The sequence below is a fragment of the Harpia harpyja genome, chromosome 10, assembly GCF_026419915.1.
Source record: "Harpia harpyja isolate bHarHar1 chromosome 10, bHarHar1 primary haplotype, whole genome shotgun sequence".
Classification (NCBI taxonomy): Eukaryota; Metazoa; Chordata; class Aves; order Accipitriformes; family Accipitridae; genus Harpia; species Harpia harpyja.
Genome location: NC_068949.1, coordinates 22,132,960 through 22,151,796, shown reverse-complemented (window position 1 = coordinate 22,151,796; position 18,837 = coordinate 22,132,960). Strand labels below are relative to the sequence as shown.

The window sequence follows — 18,837 nt, the reverse complement described above, 5'->3', positions numbered from 1 at the left end:
CTTTCAACACAGAATTTCAGTCTTTTCAGTAATGTTAAGTAATTAAACCTCCCACTGGTTCTGCCAATGGAGGTGTATTTATCATTATAACTATTTTGCAAGTGGGTAAACAGAGGCAAAAAAGGTTGAATTATTAATCAAAGTAATAAAACCTCTAGGTTCCTGTCTCCCAGATGATGTTTAATACTTCCTCCAAAATTTTGTTATAAATTCAGTATAAATAAAAATAGACATCTCCCTCCCTGAGCTTAATAAACTCACATAAAACCGTATGCTGAACTTTAGAGAGAATATAGAGATATTTTGCTCCCTCACAGAGGGGCAGACTTTAGAGAGCTATGTCAAACCATCATCTTAAGATGTTAATTCATCTTGCCAAAATGAGCTTAACTAACTTTGTAGTTTCCAGGGAAATAAGAGAATTTGTTATTTGGGATGACATTTCCCTACACTAAAACTAAGTATATTACTGCTCTCTCGCATATGTGTGTACACCTCCACCTCATTGTTAAAGTTCTAATCTCTACACTCTGCGAGCATACATCTCATAAGTAAAGTCACACAATTATTTTGTGCTAAATATGGCTTGGAAGAACTTCTTGGAGTGTGTTTAATTTAATCAATAGTAATCAGAATTGAAAAAGATTTCCAACTTGTTTAAAATTAAAAAGAAATTGCTAATATATGCATAAAATAATTATTTTCTTTAACATATATATTGGAGGTTTTCTGCTACTGTTGTAATCTGATAGATACTAATATGGCAGCAATCAGAGTTCACTTCAGCAACAAAGAAGCTGTTCAAGTCTGAAAGCAATCCTCTCCTTCTGACATGTTGGCACCATCACAGAGGAAAATGTCACGGTCAATATAAGCACATTTACTGACAGTTAGGTTTTTTCCTATGTTACTGAAAACTGTTTGAAACTTGGCTTTTATCAAAAACAGAAACACTGGCCACTCAGAATGATAAAACAATAGCTTACAGCTTAGTCATTTTCCAGTTATAAAGCAATACTTTCATAAAAATAAACAATGCATACAGGAACAAGCCAAAACAATTACTCAGAGAAATTGTTGCATTCTTGCTGTCCTTGCTTCCTGATTTAAAACAACTGTCTCCAGTAGGAACTGGACAAAAAGCAGTGGGTTTTGTTTTATTAAGTAACCTACTTGCTGATCACTACAAGATAAAACATAGTTCCAAAATGCAATTGATACTGTGTAGGTGCTTTCTACGTTACTAAATGACCTATTACATGAAGAACTGGTACATAGATTAAAATAACGTAGATATATTTCACTAATTTACAGACTGAACATTTCCCAAGTGGATAGTTATATAGAGGTTTTGTCCTTCCTAGAGAAAGTAAAAAATTACTTAAAGCACAAGCACCTTCATTAATAAGGGTCATGTTGTTTATTTAATTTGTGGTGTTTTGTTAAAATTTCTGGGTTTTTTTTCCACATGGAGTATTTTAATATCTCTATCATGTGATACCATTCTGTCATATCTCAGTAAGGAAAATAATGTAACAAATAATTTCAAGCAGGAACAGGTTGCAAGTATAAATGCTCAAAACTCAGCGGAAGAGGTCAGGGGTCAGCATGTCTGCTAACTCGACGGTGTTGCACATTCCAAGTATCGTGCTCAGATAGCTCAGTGTTAAAGATTGTTTTTGAATTGCTCCCTGCTCTTTCAAACTCACATAAATACTAAGACAGATGAAGAGCTTTTGCTCTAATGTTCCAGGAAGATTCCTTCTGGTTTCTGTTCTGAACGAAGATGATTTCATTGCCTTGTCTCACAGTGGGTGGGACATGGACTGCACCCAGTCTGTGCTCCGTGCAGTTCAGAGGCTAGACGGCAAGAGTCTTTCAGTCTCTTCTGGTTGTAGAGGCACCTGGAAGCCTTGTGTAAGTTCTTCTGTCTGGAGCAGTTACCTAGTGGTTCATTCTCCATCCCAAGAATTGCCATGTGTTGCAGCTTCACTCCTTCCAAGCCCTGATATTTCTGCTAGACTGCAGCAGATGAGGCTGATGGCAGAGCAGAGCTGAGGCAAGTCTCTTCTGCCCACGTGCATGGCTTGAAGTTCTCTTTGTGTACAGAATATAGGAAACTTAACCAGGTCCAAAAACTCTGACTTGGTTATGTCTGTCATTTAGCAGAGCAAGTTCTTTTGGCACCTTAGCAGTCTCACTCTTTTACTGGAACTGCCAGCATACTTGAAGTTAGATGCTTTCCGTAGGGCTTTACTGAATCACAGTATTTATCAGGACTGTCACTACGTAATTGTCAAACTTTCTATGTGCCTGAAAAATTCCACCCTTTAGACGGATGAGAGTGTGATGTCATCATAATTGCATTTTTATGTAAATGCTTGCTATAAAATAATTTTGGATTAAATGATGTGTTCCTTTCATATTGGCAGAATATAATTTGTCTTAAATGGCAGCAGACTGTTGCATATGTGTTTCTGAAAGTTAAATATTTTGATTCACACTTGCAATTTATTGATTTTACATTGTTACCAAATGGCATTTCAAAATCAGCTCAGAATACCATGGTTCAAAATCCTGTCACTCATATGATAAAGTTATTTTCATGTAACCCACTCGGCAAATGGGAGTGGCAAGGAAAGAGGAAGAACTAGAAAGAAGAGAGGGCAGATGCATTTTAGTGGGTAGTAGGTTTGAAAACAATCCTAATTTTTATTATCTCTGTGTGTTCTTATGCAAACATTGCTTCTGTGCTGTTAAACAATAAGAAATCTGAAATTGCAAAGCTGTTTGTTATCATCTCAGCCTGGATTTGTCTAAATGTACACTAGATCACAGATTTCAGTTTTGGCTTTAAGGGAATACTCACTGGCTTAAAAAAAAATATTAATCTTGATCCTCATTGTGCAAACTTTGCATGTATGTAATCCAGACGAATTCAGTGCAAGCACGTTATTTCGTGTGAACAAATGATGGCAAGACTTCTCAGTTTGGACAGAACACCTTATACAGAACTATTTCTGCCAAAGCCAGAGTTGTTCTTGCTTCATGAGGTGCTTCAACACTCTCTGATTCTGTGCTGCTGACACTTTTGACACGCTTAATTTGCTGCCCTCACATCTGCTATAGCTAGTGCTGTATGAGCTTAGTGTAGGTCAGAAGAAACCTTTTGGGTCTGCGTGTGATAAAAATGAGAGAGATGACTTGCAAAGACAAATCGCTTGTGTGTAAACCCACCAAATCCTTCCAGTAATGCTAGTGTCTATAAAAAAAAGACTTGAGTGTAAAAGACTACCCTATATTCACAGTACCCTGGCATATTTTAAAAGGTGCATCAAAGAATTCCTGAATATTGTAAAAGTGAGATTAATATGATTTTCTCTCTTGACTTTGTCTACTGCTGTCATGTGCATCTTAATATTGAATTTTAAAAGCTCTTAAGTTACAAACGAGCTACTGTATCTCCCATAGCCATGTGTCTGCAATACACAAATGGGGTTTTCTTATTTCTTCCTTCTTGTTTCTCTTTCTCCCACAAGGAAAATGTTTTTCTCCACCAAAGGACTTTATCTAAACAGAAGGACTGCTTATAGTGCATAAGAAAAATATTGTTGTGTTTTGGGCATGTATACATACAAACATGCATATAAATAATTCAGTCTATCATCCCATTTTCCTGGTGTATGTATTAGTTCAGCCTTGCTCACTGGCTTGTGGTACAATGGTACCTTCCTCCTGGCATAGGAAAGAGGCTCATTACATTTTGAGCAGCAGAAAATAGTGGCATATCATGAAGCGGTAGCATCTGGTATAGTCAGTCTCAGTGCATGCCAAAGGAATACTGTGTGCTGCTAGTATGTACGATAGCCTTTAATGTTTAATAGGTTTTCTTAGTACAATATTGCTGCCTTTCACTTACTTTGGCTGCACTGACCAATTACCATATGTCCTTGTGTGTACAACATTCTTTCACAAAGATAGATACATACACAGTAATTTCGTTTCATATGCAACATAAGTTTCCCAGGCTTTTGGAATTTCTGTATATTAAGTAAGTGTCTCATCCTTTGATTACAGATATTTTCCTCATGGTTTTAAGGTACCTTTGGGTTTTGAGGGTAAAAAGGTTCTCAAAACTCTCAGAAGTAGACTGAGGTTTGTGGGTGTGTATAGAATATCTTCTGAGGGGCCTCTTAACTTTCTTGTTAGTGGGAATAGGACTTCTTGCTAGTGAAATACAGTCTTTTATACCAGTGATACCGAGATACACTTATTCTCACACTCAGCGCCGATGTTGGCTAACAGTTAATTGTTAGAGTAGGAGGAGTAGTTGACTTAGGCATTCCTTTGTATACATCTGTCTGGAGGAAAAGCAGTGGCAGCCGCAAGAGCATGCAGGCTGTGCTTCTAAGGAAGCCACAGAGTGACTTTGCTGTGAATCCCAGTGAGATATAAGAAAACCTGTTTGTTTTAGTGGAGTTTATTCCTGTACAAAATTGTAGCATGCTCCAGTAGCATGGTCTGTGGCTTATCTAGTTGTAATTCAAACTTAGGAAGCTGGGTTCCTGTAACTATACTGGCCATAGCTGTAATTGGAATTCCACTAAAAATAGAGACAATCTCAACTTAAATACTTAAGGAGGGGGGGTCTAATTAGGTTTCTTTAAACCCAAATCTGTTCAGTTCATATTTTATACATTTTCTTCCTACTTTAATTCCACTGTGTGAATTGTACTGCTACAACCTTTTTTTGTATTGCTATAACTTTTTTTTGCAAAGAAATGTTATACTTGGCAAAGAGTTCTCATACACACAACTCTTAATTTCTAGATGTTTTAATGTCAAATAGTTATTTAAATAAAAATATAAAAAACTCTTGGAAGAATGCAATTAAATGGCAGAAGTGATTTTTAGGAAACCCAGAAGACAGAGCTGTAGTCTTTGAGAGTTCCCGGCCTTTACTTTGCAGGATCTGAAAAGCAAGCTCTCCTATCTGCATGTCAGTAATTTTATCTTGCCTTTCCAAGGAAAAGGGAGTTGGATGCAGGCCTGAGTTAGATCTCACGGGGATAGTGTTTTGTACCTTAAATTACAATCAGATGTATTTTAGTTCAGATGAAGTTTTCAGCCTAAAATTGGTAAGAAGCCTAATTATTTGACCAGGTTACTATTTACGTAGACCACTGTATAGCAATCTGTGATTTATCCACAGCTGGCAACATGTTAGCCTTGAAAGGTTTTTATTTTGTGTTTGGAACAGTTTTTAAAAAATCCAACTCTGTTCATTAAATGAAAAACTAAAAGATGGTAGAGATTGCTATGGAGACGAGATGTTATATAAACTGTTCATTTTAATTCTTCAGAATGTAAAATTAGCAAAGAAGCTTGAATGTTTATAGGCTTCCAGTCGTTCAAGGTACTGAGTAACTCCACAAGATGCAAGGCATCCTTGCACCCTTTGGACTTCTATTGTCATGTAGCGAATCGTGCCCAGATTTTGAAATCGATCATGTATTTGTTAGACTGGAGAGCGTGGAGTAAGGAGAAATAAATAGAAAGACTTTCTAAGTCATTTTTAATCTGTAGACTCTTCATTACATTATTTTTTCTAGTGAGTAGAATGCGTAAGATGATCTGTTAGCTGAAGCATGCAGGATGAAAATACAGATATTCCATGATCCAACGACATAATAATATGGATAAAAACTGGAAAATAAGACTGTATCACTATTACACGTTTTAGAGTGTCATGGTGGTGATGTTACAGATAGGACTGAGATGGTGTCTTATTTATCAGACCCTCCTCAAAGTTGTTTGTTACTGTGCCTTAGACATTATCTCCGGCCTTAAATTTAACACTTGCTGCTCTTGCTTGAAAATTACAATTACTCACTGAGTTTTGAGAACAGTTAGTAAAATTGCTTTTAGGATTATAAAAGTGAAACATACAAAATTTGTTTAATTAGTGTAAAGACTAAGCCTTTGTCTAATTAGTAGATTAATGAAACTGTAGGGGATCTTTACACAAATCCTGGAACACATGCGGTTGAGGTAACCATCTGCAATGCTAAACTCAAAATGGCAGCCTTGAACTGTGCTTCCTACAGGGTTGAAATCAGCATCCACAATTTAGTAGACACATAGTAATTTCTGGTTGAGTTCTGTTTATTTGGTTTCACAATTGATACTTGAATGTTCATATTCAGAATAAAGAACAATACTTTTGGGAAGGGGGGAAATAAATTACATGTACAGAAAGGTGAAAACACCTAGATTTTTCCTGCAAAACAGTAACAACTACTACAATGACAGCACACTCAACATATTTATTATAAACAAGGTAATAATTTTTCAGGCAAGGGATTTCAGTAATCCCCTAGCTGTGTATAGAGCCATCGTACTGGACTTTGGAATTAAGCAGCACAGTCTGATTGACTCTGTTACTAAAAAGGGGTGTTTAGAATTATATCACCTTTTAAAATACTAACATTAGTCTCAGCTGCCATGGGAAAGTGTACTACATGGAATGCAGAGGTAGGGAGTTATGTTTAATTTTGGAGGGCTGTGATTCTAGGCATATGCAGAATCTTTGTCACCTCCATAATACCTTAATGGAAAGGCAGTATTATCCAGAAGTTTTTATCTGTGCATGGGTGTGGCAAAGGTGGGTTGAAGGAGACCTGGAAGCAGCATACTTCATGTGGTTCCTAGTATGAAATTAGTAACATACATTGATTTGTTTGGATGCTTGCAGGGATTCTTCCTGACGGTGTCACCAGAAGCAGTATTAAAAGTGGCTGCTCAGGCTTCTGCAAACAACAAGATCTTCAGCTTGAATCTTTCTGCACCATTTATTAGCCAGTTCTACAAAGAGCCTATGATGAAAGTCATGCCTTATGTTGACGTCCTTTTTGGAAATGAGACGGTGAGTCTTACAAAAGCCATTGAAGTATTTATATCTCTTGCATCTAGCTGTTTGTGTCTAGGAGCCTGCTTCTTGGTTCTCCGTTATTTATGGAGAGAGACTGACCACGTGAAGTGTCACTAGAAAATGAAATCCACAGTCACAGGACTGTGATATTTCAGTAGATGCCAGAGATGTCACTTGGCCTGTTAGAGGTTTACAACTTGCTCATTCTAGTGTAGAGACACATGAACAATTTACTCTAGGTTAAAAGAGAAAATATCCAACACATTGGCTGCTTTGTAATAACTGTCCATGTGCATGATGAAGAAGACTCTTTGAGGAGAAAACTAAGAAACAGTTAATTGGTTTAGAAGGTTCTCAATGATTTTATGATAGATGGACCAATTCTGCCTGGAAGTCCATGGTGGTAGACCAAATGAATTCAAATTTCACTCATGGTAGTGCTATCACTTTTTGATTTTTTTTTTCCACTTCAGAAAGTGCTTTTAAATATTTATTAGTTTGCTCAGCAGAAAAAAGTTTAAAAAAGCCTTGGAAAGTGTGACACACCTAAATGGAGCGTGGGCTTGTCTCTCAAGGTAACTACATTAGTACAGGAAAATTCTGGAAAAGCGACTTATTCCTGTCAGTGGTTATTCCTGATTGTGACACCAACACAAGTCAGTTTTTACACTGTTGTCCACATTAGGGGCTAGCATTGTTACAGATACAGGACTTCTAAACCAAAATAGTATTTTTAAAATGAAGAAAATTGCTATGTTTTTAGATGCAGTAGGATAAGGAAAACCTTTTTAACTATAGTTAATGATACAGAAGAAGTATTTTCCAGACATTTTGCTGCTATTGCCAATTGTTACCTTGGTTCTGTCTTTATCTATACAGTCCTCACAAAGATGCTACTGAATATTTTGATTAAATAGCAGTATAATCTCAACAAAAAAATCTTGTCAGATTTCACAAATTAAGTAATACCAAGTCTAGTCAATGTTTGGGTGGAAGGGCTTCATAGAAACTTCTGGGCTTAAACCTTGCTGCTCTTTTATATAAATATTGCCCCATTGACCTATTAGGAGAATTCAGATCACAGTGGTTCATTAGACGCTGTTTTTCAGAAGATAAAACATAGGTTGTTACTTTTTGTATATTTGTGCTCTTTATAAGCAATAGTCCACTGTACTGGCAACATTCCAATTTTAGAAATTATATTCAGACTACCTTAATTTCCCCTGCCGTTTCAGTTTGCTATGGTATTATTCATAAAATATTGTATAGGACTGTTGTGTGTATTAAAGTTGAAAGACACCCTGCATTTTCTGTGTATAAATTCTGAAGCATTTTAGTATCTTTCAGGGTAAGATCATCCTTAAACTTGGCGGTAGGACATACATATATTCAGAGTACCAGCCACTTATGATTTGTTACTTATACTAGTCAGTTGAAACCCTGGTCATTTTTTAGTCTTCGCTTTCTGATAGATAAGCTGGCCATTGCTGCTTTTGAGTTGTTGAAATGCTGTTTGCAGTGGTTTATTCTCTTGTCTTTCTGTGTGACTTGAAACTACGCTCTTGGCATGGTGTGCTTCTAATTTTTAGTAGCTGCTGTATCTCGTGATTGTCAGTATTTCTGCTCTCTGCATATGGTTTGTGGTAAAGAGTAGTTGCAAAACTCAAGAGAATCTCATTCTGGCATGTGCTGCCTTCTAGTAGCTTCCTTCTTTGTTATTGCTTTTGTTTTTTTTCTCCTGTATTCATTTCATCTACAAGTACATTCAGGACTTCTTTGTGTTTATATATGCTTTGATGGGCAATGAATCACTTCAGCTAGCCAACACCAAATTTTTGCCCATTTACTGTGACTTCCTTTTGCTTTTTGCTACATTTTCCATCAGTTTTGCTAGTTTAGTTAAATACTGAAAGTGCATATGTTAACATATAAGCAAGGCATACTAAGTGGTGTGGTTGTTAATTTATTAGTACAAACAATAACTCTTAGACATAATTTTTATTCTTCCCTATATTTATCTTCGCTCCACATTATAGACCGATACAATTTTATTGTTAAGCAGAGCTGTTTATTTTTTGAGTAATGCAAAAACGTCCAAGAACAGCAAAATTCCAAATTGCTGCCATTCCTAAACTAAAAACAATTGGCAAATTGATTTTAAATTACATCTTCTACTTAAAAATTTACATCTGAATGGAGATTGGTTATTTCAAGTTTCATCCAGATGGTAATTAAAATGGGCAAGTTATAAACCTCTCAGAATAAATGTTCTAGTTTAGAATGTAAATGCCAGCACACCCTTAACAGCAGTGGAGACACCGAATGCTGGGATAACTACTCAGTACATGTATCAGTTTCAGCATTTCCTCAGTGACCACTGGTGTTTTGATCATTTGTTTAAATCCCTTTTATAACTAGCCAAACATCTTGCCTGGGATTTTTGATACTTATTAACTGTACTTCACATAATAAATTTAGTACAGAACATTCAGAATAGGAATAATTATATGTTCATTGCTGCTAACCAATTAGCGCCATTCTGCAGTCATTATCTAGCAACACATGACTGGAGAACTTGATTATTGTCATTGCTTTTAATTTTTATTAAATTAAGGTTTTTTTAATAGTGTCATTTTGCAAATGGTTCTTAGCAATAATACCTTCCAAGCTACCATAATCACTGGATAATTAACCTGCCAGGATTAAGCACACTCTACTTTGCCTCAGGATGCTTAACTCTCAAATAAGGTCAATTATCTCCTGATGATAACTGCTTTGTCACAAGTTGCTGCTTAATTCATCTGTAAAAGCTCACCTTAGAGTACATATTTTGCAACTCAAAGTAACTTTCAGTAACAGAATGGTCAAAGGAGTGAAAGCTTTTAAAATTACCCCTCTACACAGTGTTGTGGAATGTTTCCTACTCAACAATTATACTAGGCAAGTAAAGGAGCCTAAATTTGCATGTATTTCTTTCCCAGACCTCTTTCCGCTTTCCCAATTAGGGCTAAAGCTTGATGTCTCTGATATACTTGACCCATCAAAGTCGATAATGGGCACAGGAATCTGAACTCAATTTCCAGTCTCCCCAAAAGATGTGTGTTACAATGGCATCTCCTCAGGGAAGGAACTACTTCTGGGGGGAACGGTCTGTGTATTTTGGGACGTGCAGCTGGATAGCAGTTTCTTTTCTGTGGAGGTTTTCAGAATTCAAGGGATGCTACAAAGCTTTCACATGATTCATCCCTGCATATGGCAGTCATTCATGACTCAGAGGAATATTTATTAAGATATTGATGTTGTAAAGATCTTCTGGGTTCTCTTCCTACATGTAGGCAGGACATGGCTGAGAAATTTTAGAATTTAGAAACTTTAGATTTACACACATGCTGAGCTCCTCATCTATTGCTTTACAACAAGAAATGTAACCAAAGAATATAGCTTGCAGTATACAGCGATCAGTAGAAGTTGAGGAGGCTATATAGAAGAGAAATCGTGGATTTTTCTAAAGCACGAATATAACAAAGAAAACTAAGAAAACAATTATTCTTGGAAATTAGATCCTCTTCCTCTCTAGTGTAAAGAGCTGTTACTTCTAAACACCCAGTCTCTGAACAAATTAATTACAGGATTGTAAGCTGAAGTTCTGCAAAGACAGATGCTTCTGCAAGCTCATCGGGAAATTGATGCTGGTGTGACAGCAAATGTGCTGAAAAGAAAGATGGTTGCATGCAAGACTTCTATGTTTTAAAAAGCAATGACAGTATCTTTAGTGGTGGTTCTGGAGTTATGAATCCTGAGCTTTTAAAAAGACAGGTGCCTTTGTATGCAATAAGATATCAAACGGGTCTTGTAATCATTTCATCTTACAATTATACCAAAATGGTATATTGTGCCTCCTTAATTTAAAATATTTTCAAGTGAGTTATCAAATACTAACAGAAGCATCCCTGCAAATATATGTGGTTTGGACACAGCATTTAAGAACCTATATAAGCCTATATAAAGGCAAGTCTCTTTAATGACATGGAAAATTCTCTTTAATGGCAAGGAAAAAAAATAAATCTAAAATCGATAACAGTGGTTAACATGCTCCTGATTTTGAACTTGCAGTCTGTCTGTAGTTTTGTGCTTATTTTAACTAGGGAAGCGAATGGAAATGCTGCTAATTTTTCTGGCTTAAAACCGTGTTCAACACCTAAATGACAGTTTCCAAACAAATTGGTCTATTCCCTTTCTGTAACCTATAATGCATGTTTGTAAACAACTTTCACTCTATGTACTTTGATGTATTACATTAAGATATGACACTATGGACAACCTTCAGTCCTGCCTGCAAATTTCCTCCACTGGATTATCACCTGGGACCCGACTGATACCTGCAGGCTTAGGAACCTGCCCGCAGCTCACAAGAATCTTGAATGAGACATAATCACTTTTGTAAGATAAATGAGCCTCATGGTGATTCTTTTTAAACTAGTGTGCATTCATAATGGCATAACTGAATTGATCTGAATTTACACCAGTGTAGTTGCTACTGTTTATAGACCTAGCAGGTAGTTTTCTACACTACCTGAATGTCCTTTCACACTAGTGAATTGTCTGATTCTGAGGAAACGATTAAGAGGTAGGGAACAGGAGAAGATCGGGTGGCAAATGTAATTTGGTGTGTGGAGGAAGGGACATACAGTTTGACTTTCAATAAATAATGAAAGGGAGACAAACATTTCAGCCTGTTCCTCTGTATCACATGGGGCCAAGAAGTAAGGAACATAGCAAAGGATGGCTGGTCATGCCATAAATATCACCAAATTTATGTTTATGTTTGAAGTATTTTCAAGTAAGCATTTAAAATTATTTTTGAATGTTTGGAATTATTAGTAGAAAGTAAATACTAGATCATATTTGAAACTGAGTATCTTGAAGAGGCTCATTTTACTGTACTGCTAACTTGCATGTATGTTATATAAAGAGCCCTTAAGAGACGTTGATTCTTGCTTTTTAGCTTACTGGAACTGGTCCATATTGAGGGGTTATTTTCAGTCAGTGGTTGTTTGCAAGCTATCTTCCGTATGAGTTCAACCTTTACCTTCAGCTCTACATCTTTACTCATTTTGAATTAAGTTTTCAGAAACATTAATCATCTTAAATGAAATTAAGTTGGGTGTCAGTGTTTTGCATTTCAATTTATATGCCAGTATTTTCCTTTTCCTTATGCTTTCAGTTCTCAGAAACTTGCCCCACAGGTGAGGGTAATTATCTTCATTTCGCAGGCTGAGTGAGAGACTGAGGTTTGCACAGTCCCCTGCAGGGAGTCTGCAGTTAAGTTAAAAATCATAGTCAGATATTCTGACCCAGTTTATTAAATACACATGGGAAAAAATTTTGTAAGGAGACATCTCATCTTCTCTTCTATTTTAACAGGTAGAGGTTTTAAGGTCAGCAGCTGCTGGTGTTTGCTTTTCTAAACTGCAGTAAACAGATAGCAATTTCTTTTTATAAATCCTACATTTAAGATTTCTGCAAAGTCTTTGGAGGGAGCCTGGGAATTAAAAATTGTAATTCTGAATAGAGGAAAAATAAATATTATTTTTCTTTGATCTCTTTGTAGAATTTTGACACTTATTTCCCGGTGCAGGTGTTGTGGTTTCAATTATGGGAAAGCTATGGCATTGTAATATTGCTGCTTAATTCATAGAATTAACTTTCTCAGTATTGGAATATCTAATAAATTGTGGCCAACTGAAGAATGAGAGGGTCTCTAGCACAAGGGAGGTTGATAATGTCAATGGCATGTTGTAAAGATGTGCTGTGGGAAGGATGCTGAAACAGCCCAAGGCTATTTCAGCTGCAGACACTGAATGTGCCTCTCTGTATCTCTACTCCCCCCCCCTTGTGAACTACAGTGGCTCTCTAAGATAAAATGCTTTTAAATCATTTCCCAACCTTGCAGCCGTCTTTGATAAAAGCCCTGTTATCTGAAATGATATGAATCACTGTGGAGTTAATCATACCTTATACAACAACATATTTTGTTGTGATTCATTCTGTTTCAATTAATCATCTTATTTATCTACATTGTCTCAGCTGCTGCACTGAAATTCATGAGTAATAAGCAAGTAATTATTTTGGTAGAGTTTACCTAGTACATTATGAATGAAAGGAAAATCAAGAGCCAAGTGTTTAAATTTATATTTAGTGCTGCTTTCAGCTAATGTCTAGTTATTTAAGCAATTTCAGAATTCTATCTCAAAAATGGCTTTCTTTTTTCCTGTTACAGAAAACAAGCAGGTATTTAGAAGAGAAGCTTATATTTTCCAACATTGTTCACTTCTTAAAGCTAAAAATATTTTGTGGTAGTCTCTCAGAATGCTTAGGGATATTTATCCTTTCTTATGCTATGCAGTGTTGAGATACTTTTAAGATTGTGAATACTGGAGAGAGCATAGCACAAGACAGAACATGTCCTGCAAGAAGGGAAGGCAGATTTCACTGTATTTCAGCAGCTTGTGTTTTACTGACGATGATTGATAACCTTTTCACTTTGTAGCACTTCCCAGAGCGTCTCATAACACTTCATAAACATTAAAGCTCAGAATAAACCAATAAGGTGGGTGTGTAATCTTGTCTCTGTTTTACAGGTGGACAATTGAGAGGTTATTTGCCCAAGGTCATACGGCAAGAGTAGAGCCAGGAACAAGCAAAATCAAGTTCTACCTTTTTTCTTCAGTTAGTGTCCTGAAATGTTGTCAGCCGCTAGATACATCTAGGACAAAACTCAGCTGTCTGGAGGAAAAGACCTGCAGAATTTGGTGTTCAGTTTTTAGTGTAATATTAATATATGTCTCTGAAAGCCTTTTAAAGGTGAACTGCATACGCATTTTCAATAATCAGAGTCCTATGGCAAAAACATATAATATAATACAAATATATAATGTAAGAGCTGCGAAAATAGGAGTATGAATAAAATTTAGTTACACAGTTGATAAGAACTAGAAGAATGAAGGCAGAAATGTTCACAAAAACTTATTTAAAACAGTGTAAATCCAGAATAATTTAATTTCACAGAGCTATTTGCAGATAACAATGCAGGTAAAATACACAGGTTTCAATAAAGGTTTTGTTTTCCAGTCTAGCTAAGGTCTATTCAACTGACTCCACATTTCAAGCCCTATTTGGGGCGGATGTAGCCAGTTTCTGATTCAGAGCATTGTTAGATCATGCTAAAGCCTTTTAGGCCAAAACACACTGGCAATTCTCCTCCTGTTACAGTCCTTACAGTGAATTGTAAGGCTGCAGTGCCATGTTATCCCCATGGATAACATCTAAATATGAGCTGATGCAGACTTCTCTCACCTGCCTTCATCACATAGTCTCATCTGCCCCCTTTAGTCAGATTAAGCAAATTTTATGTCCATAGCAAGAATGAGTTCTGTGGGCTAGGTTACTATTGAATCACTGAGGTAGTCCAGCTTTCCCAGGTGTCGTGGTTTAACCCCAGCTGGTAACTAAGCTCCACACAGCCGCTCACTCATTCCCCTCCACCCAGTGGGATGGGGGAGAGAATTGGGGAAAAAAAAAAAAAGTAAAACTTGTGGGTTGAGATAAGAACGGTTTAATAAGACAGAAAGGAAGAAACTAATAATGATAGTAATAATAAAATGACAATAATAATAATAAAAGATTGGAATATTCAAAACAAGTGATGCACAATGCAGTTGCTGACCACTCGCCAACTGATGCCCAGTTAGTTCCTGAGCAGCGATCCCCTCCCCCAGCCAGCTCCCCCCAGTTTATATACTGGACATGATGTCACATGGTATGGAATACTCCTTTGGCCAGTTTGGTTCAGCTGTCCTGGCTGTGTCCCCTCCCAACTTCTTGTGCCCCTCCAGCCTTCTTGCTGGCTGGGCATGAGAAGCTGAAAAATCCTTGACTCATTCTAAACACTACTTAGCAACAACTGAAAACATGAGTGTGTTATCAACATTCTTCTCATACTGAATCCAAGACATAACACTATACCAGCTTCTAGGAAGAAAATTAACTCTATCCCAGCTGAAACCAGGACACCGGGCAACATGATCACTAGATCTGACTAGATGAGAGGGTAATACATGGTCATACAGAGGACTTTGAAAAAGAAGGCCTGATAACCTCTCTGTTTCATCTGATCTAACCAGTCTATATTGTTTGGGTCTCCCAAGCAATACAGGAAAGAAACACAGCTGGGGACATTGTCTGACTTAAAAATTTTATTTCTGTTGTATAGTATTTACAGCAATATCCTTTTTAATCTTGACTTACATTATATATGCAGCCACTTGATATAGTTTTATCTGCAGGTATTTAGATGAATGTTATTATGTTGTAAAGTTCTTGGACAGAGGTTTTTCTATAGAAGAGCTTGTATTTGCCTAAGAAGTATGTATTGGTGCTTCCTGTGTTTACAAATTTGAGTCTGAATAAAGGGTACTTGAAAGAGAAGAAAAGGGAAGGATAGTCAAGGAGCCAGTAGTAAGTCTGTGATGGTGGTCAAAACCCTGTGATCATGTATTGTAGGTCTGGAGGCTGCTCTAAACTACTCTAAACTAAACTTTTCAAGAAAATACGCAGTATACCATAACGAAAGCAGAAACTAAAAGTAGATGTGTTTTTCTGTCTGTATGAGTGCAAATGTTTTAGTTTTTAATACTGAAGCTGCTTAAGAAAAATATGTACAAAATGCAAATGTGAAGTTGTACAAAAGTACGTTGAAAGTGCATTAGAACGGCTTTTGATTTTTGTTTTTAAGACTGTTTTATAAGGAGGCAGTTTGAAAGCATAGTTTGGGGGGTTTGGCATAGAATTGGCAACATCTTTATTATGTTAACATATTTTTCTGTACTATTATATAGCACTATTTTTTCAAAACTATAGTTTCAACCCTGTTTCTTTTCTCATGTTATCTTTCTCTATCAACACCTTCCTTCACCCTGTTTATATAGCTCAAATAATATTTTTATTCCTTCAAGAGAGTTTCACATCTGATTACAAATCTATTAAGTAGTCTCATTTTTCTGCCTTTCTTCAACAAAGAAGAGCAAAACTAGGCATTTGAACCCTTTCTTCTTTCCAACTAGTTATATAATCTTCTGTCACTGGGATTCCTACTGTTTGTAGATTTTATAAGAATAAATGTAACCCACTGATGTTTTCTTAAGACTACTAAAAAGGTGCTATGTGTAAGTAAACAATGCAAAAAGATTTTTCCTTCATGCATTGGCAGATATGTTGAAGGTATTTAGAACTGACTTCTGCTAAACTGTTATTGATTAAAATCTGTATTTTAATTTTTAATTAGAATTTAGAGTTAAGACATTAGACCTGATAATACTGGGCATTTTCATGGATTAAATTTACTAATTATACAATTAAAACATAATTTGTCCCTCCTATAAATGGCATTAAAAGGAAAGCTAAGTGTGCACTATATTGTGAAGCATATGCAATGGGTCATAAATATATGTAAGGGTTGCAAAAATATTTTATTAATTTCTAAATAGTTTTTCAAAGAGTTGTCAGAAACTTAGGAAAGGAGCTTGGAAAAGGAGTAGAAAAGAATACAGTTGCAGCATACCTAAAGTACGTGAAAGATACATAAAAGCATCCATGGTTTTCCCAAAGGTATTAATTGATCCCTAAAACCTTGCCTTATTTATAAACATAAGCCACCCCATTTACAACAGCCTTTGGGTGATAATTTTGCAGTCACATGAAAGTGTCTCCTTAAGCTATATTTTGAGGTTTAGTGGTCATATTCTGACTTACAATACCATTTGTTTAAATATTGACCTCCCAGGGAAGCAAGGTGGAGAAATTGCTTTGCTTAGGTTTTTGTTCTAAGTTAACAGAACTCATCTGTCCTAGTCACTATACTTTTTTTTTTTTTAATTCTCCACAGAAATGATCTACTAAACCTTTACTGTAGTAAAAGTACTGCCAGCACAAACGTGATAAGTAACAATGCCAAAATGTTGCTCATTAAGTCCTCAGACCCTCATCTGCCACCTTAAATTCCATGTCAAAACCAGCAACATACGCAGTGACATTAGGGAAACATGCATATATGAGTCAGTTTGCTTCCCATGCTAAAGTAGTTTCCAGGTGAAGGAGCTTTCCTCTAAAGGAAAGAATTGTAGCAGTCTAATGGCTGGGACGGTAGAAATTTTGAAATATATAAACCTGTCTGTATCTTGGTTGTTTCTAGCTGTGTAGAGGGGGACCCACTACTCTGAATTTGGAATTCAACAAACAATTGTATTCATCATCCTCAAGTTATTTCATTCAGAGGCAGCAGTTTCACAAGTTTCTTCTTCCCAACCGCAGCTAAGGAGAAGGACTTCCTCACCACCCTTACAAAGGAAGCAGCCATCAGCAACTCCTTCTGGTCCGAGCCTCAGAGCTCGGAGCCAGCTGGTTCTCCCTGCTCCATAAGGCCACGGGCTTTCCTTGTCAGTAAGCAAAAACCTTTAGCATTTGAGAAGCATACTTGAAAGCAATGGGAAAGTGGTACACATTCCAATGGAAGATCCTTAGGATCCCCAGCTAATCTGTTCTTAGTGATACTTTTCAAGCCTTACTAGTTGAACAGGCTATCTGAGGATGTTCCAAATATTCCTGGAGTTAGGAGTTTTATTTCAAATTTTTCTGATGCTGAAGATTGATGGATTGATTCAGGGGAAACACATAGTTTTTACTGAGAAATTCTGCTTCTTCATCTTGATGTTATCATCCTTTGAGTCTAAGCCAGTCTGCAGGTGCCAATCAACAGCATGCTTATTTTACTTTCTCTGTGGCTGTCGTTCTGAAGGATACTATTTTTGTAATTCTGAGAGGCCAAGCTATTATCAGTATCTTTGGTTCCTGGCAGGTAAGAGACCTCTCAGAATTAGGTCCTCTTCAGGATCTCTTTTAACAAAAGGTGTTTCTGCTCTGGAATTCCTCTGAGAGACCAGGGCATTTTTATCTTGTCTAGTCAGACTACTGACCTCTCCAGGTTGTACAACATTCTTTCTTTTTTAAAAGAACCAGAATTTTCAGGAGAAATGAAGTTGTAGCCATAAATTGTGTTGTTGGGGCAGTTCTGATTGCTCTGAAAGGAAGACCTTCCTGCAACTGGAAAAATATCTGAAATTTCATGGAATTGCAGGTATCTTTCACCATCGGTTCACCTGAAGTTTTTTCTTAACTTTTTTTGAAACATGTATGACCTCTGTGTATGGGCAGTCAGTTGGTCTCAATGCACGCAATATTTAATATATATGTCATTTTGGAGCAGCTATAATTAACATGTCTTTTTCCTCTCGTTGGAATTTCTACTAGACCAGTAGATACATCTGTGAGTGGTCTTGGACACATACCAGTTTCAGATAAATGGATCAGTCAATTTAAATTCTGCACATATAGTTGCCAAACACTATGCATTTGATTTGAACATCAAAGTAAATGCCAGATTTGGATGGAGCTGCATCTTGGTATATATGAATTAGGATAATGAGTCAAACTACTGAATCTAACTGCTCAAAAAAGAACACTTATCATCTGGAACCAAATTCATTTCTTCTAGAATCTAAACTGGTGACAAGAACTGAAGAAGCACATAGCCTTATGCTGGCCAGTTGTAGCCCATCTCTGAACATGCATTATCTGAGAGGTGGGTAGACACACGTATGAGCATTCTAAAGGGTAGCACTGGTGGGAGGGGGACCCATTATGCAGAGTACACCGTGGAAACCATACGTTTCAGGAGTCCGTATTAACTCTACTTGCAGGTGAGTTTCTTTCATATTTCATACAAGAACTTTGTGTCCCAGGATGAGTGGTGCATGTATATATTTCAGGTAGAGCAAGCTAAAATCAAGATC

The 18,837-nt window shown here is 36.7% G+C and overlaps 1 protein-coding gene across 4 annotated transcripts in view; it reads left to right on the top strand.

Annotated features, from left to right (window-relative positions):
• ADK (adenosine kinase) overlaps positions 1 to 18,837 on the top strand; it is a 298,735-nt gene that overhangs the window by 209,838 nt on the left and 70,060 nt on the right. For 3 of the 4 annotated variants that reach the window (XM_052799044.1, XM_052799042.1, XM_052799043.1), the window contains one exon: positions 6,755 to 6,925. The exons of the other annotated variant lie outside the window; for it this stretch is intronic. In XM_052799044.1, coding sequence (XP_052655004.1) covers positions 6,755 to 6,925 — 171 coding nt within the window. The remainder of the gene's footprint in view (positions 1 to 6,754; positions 6,926 to 18,837) is intronic. 4 annotated transcript variants of the gene reach the window in all.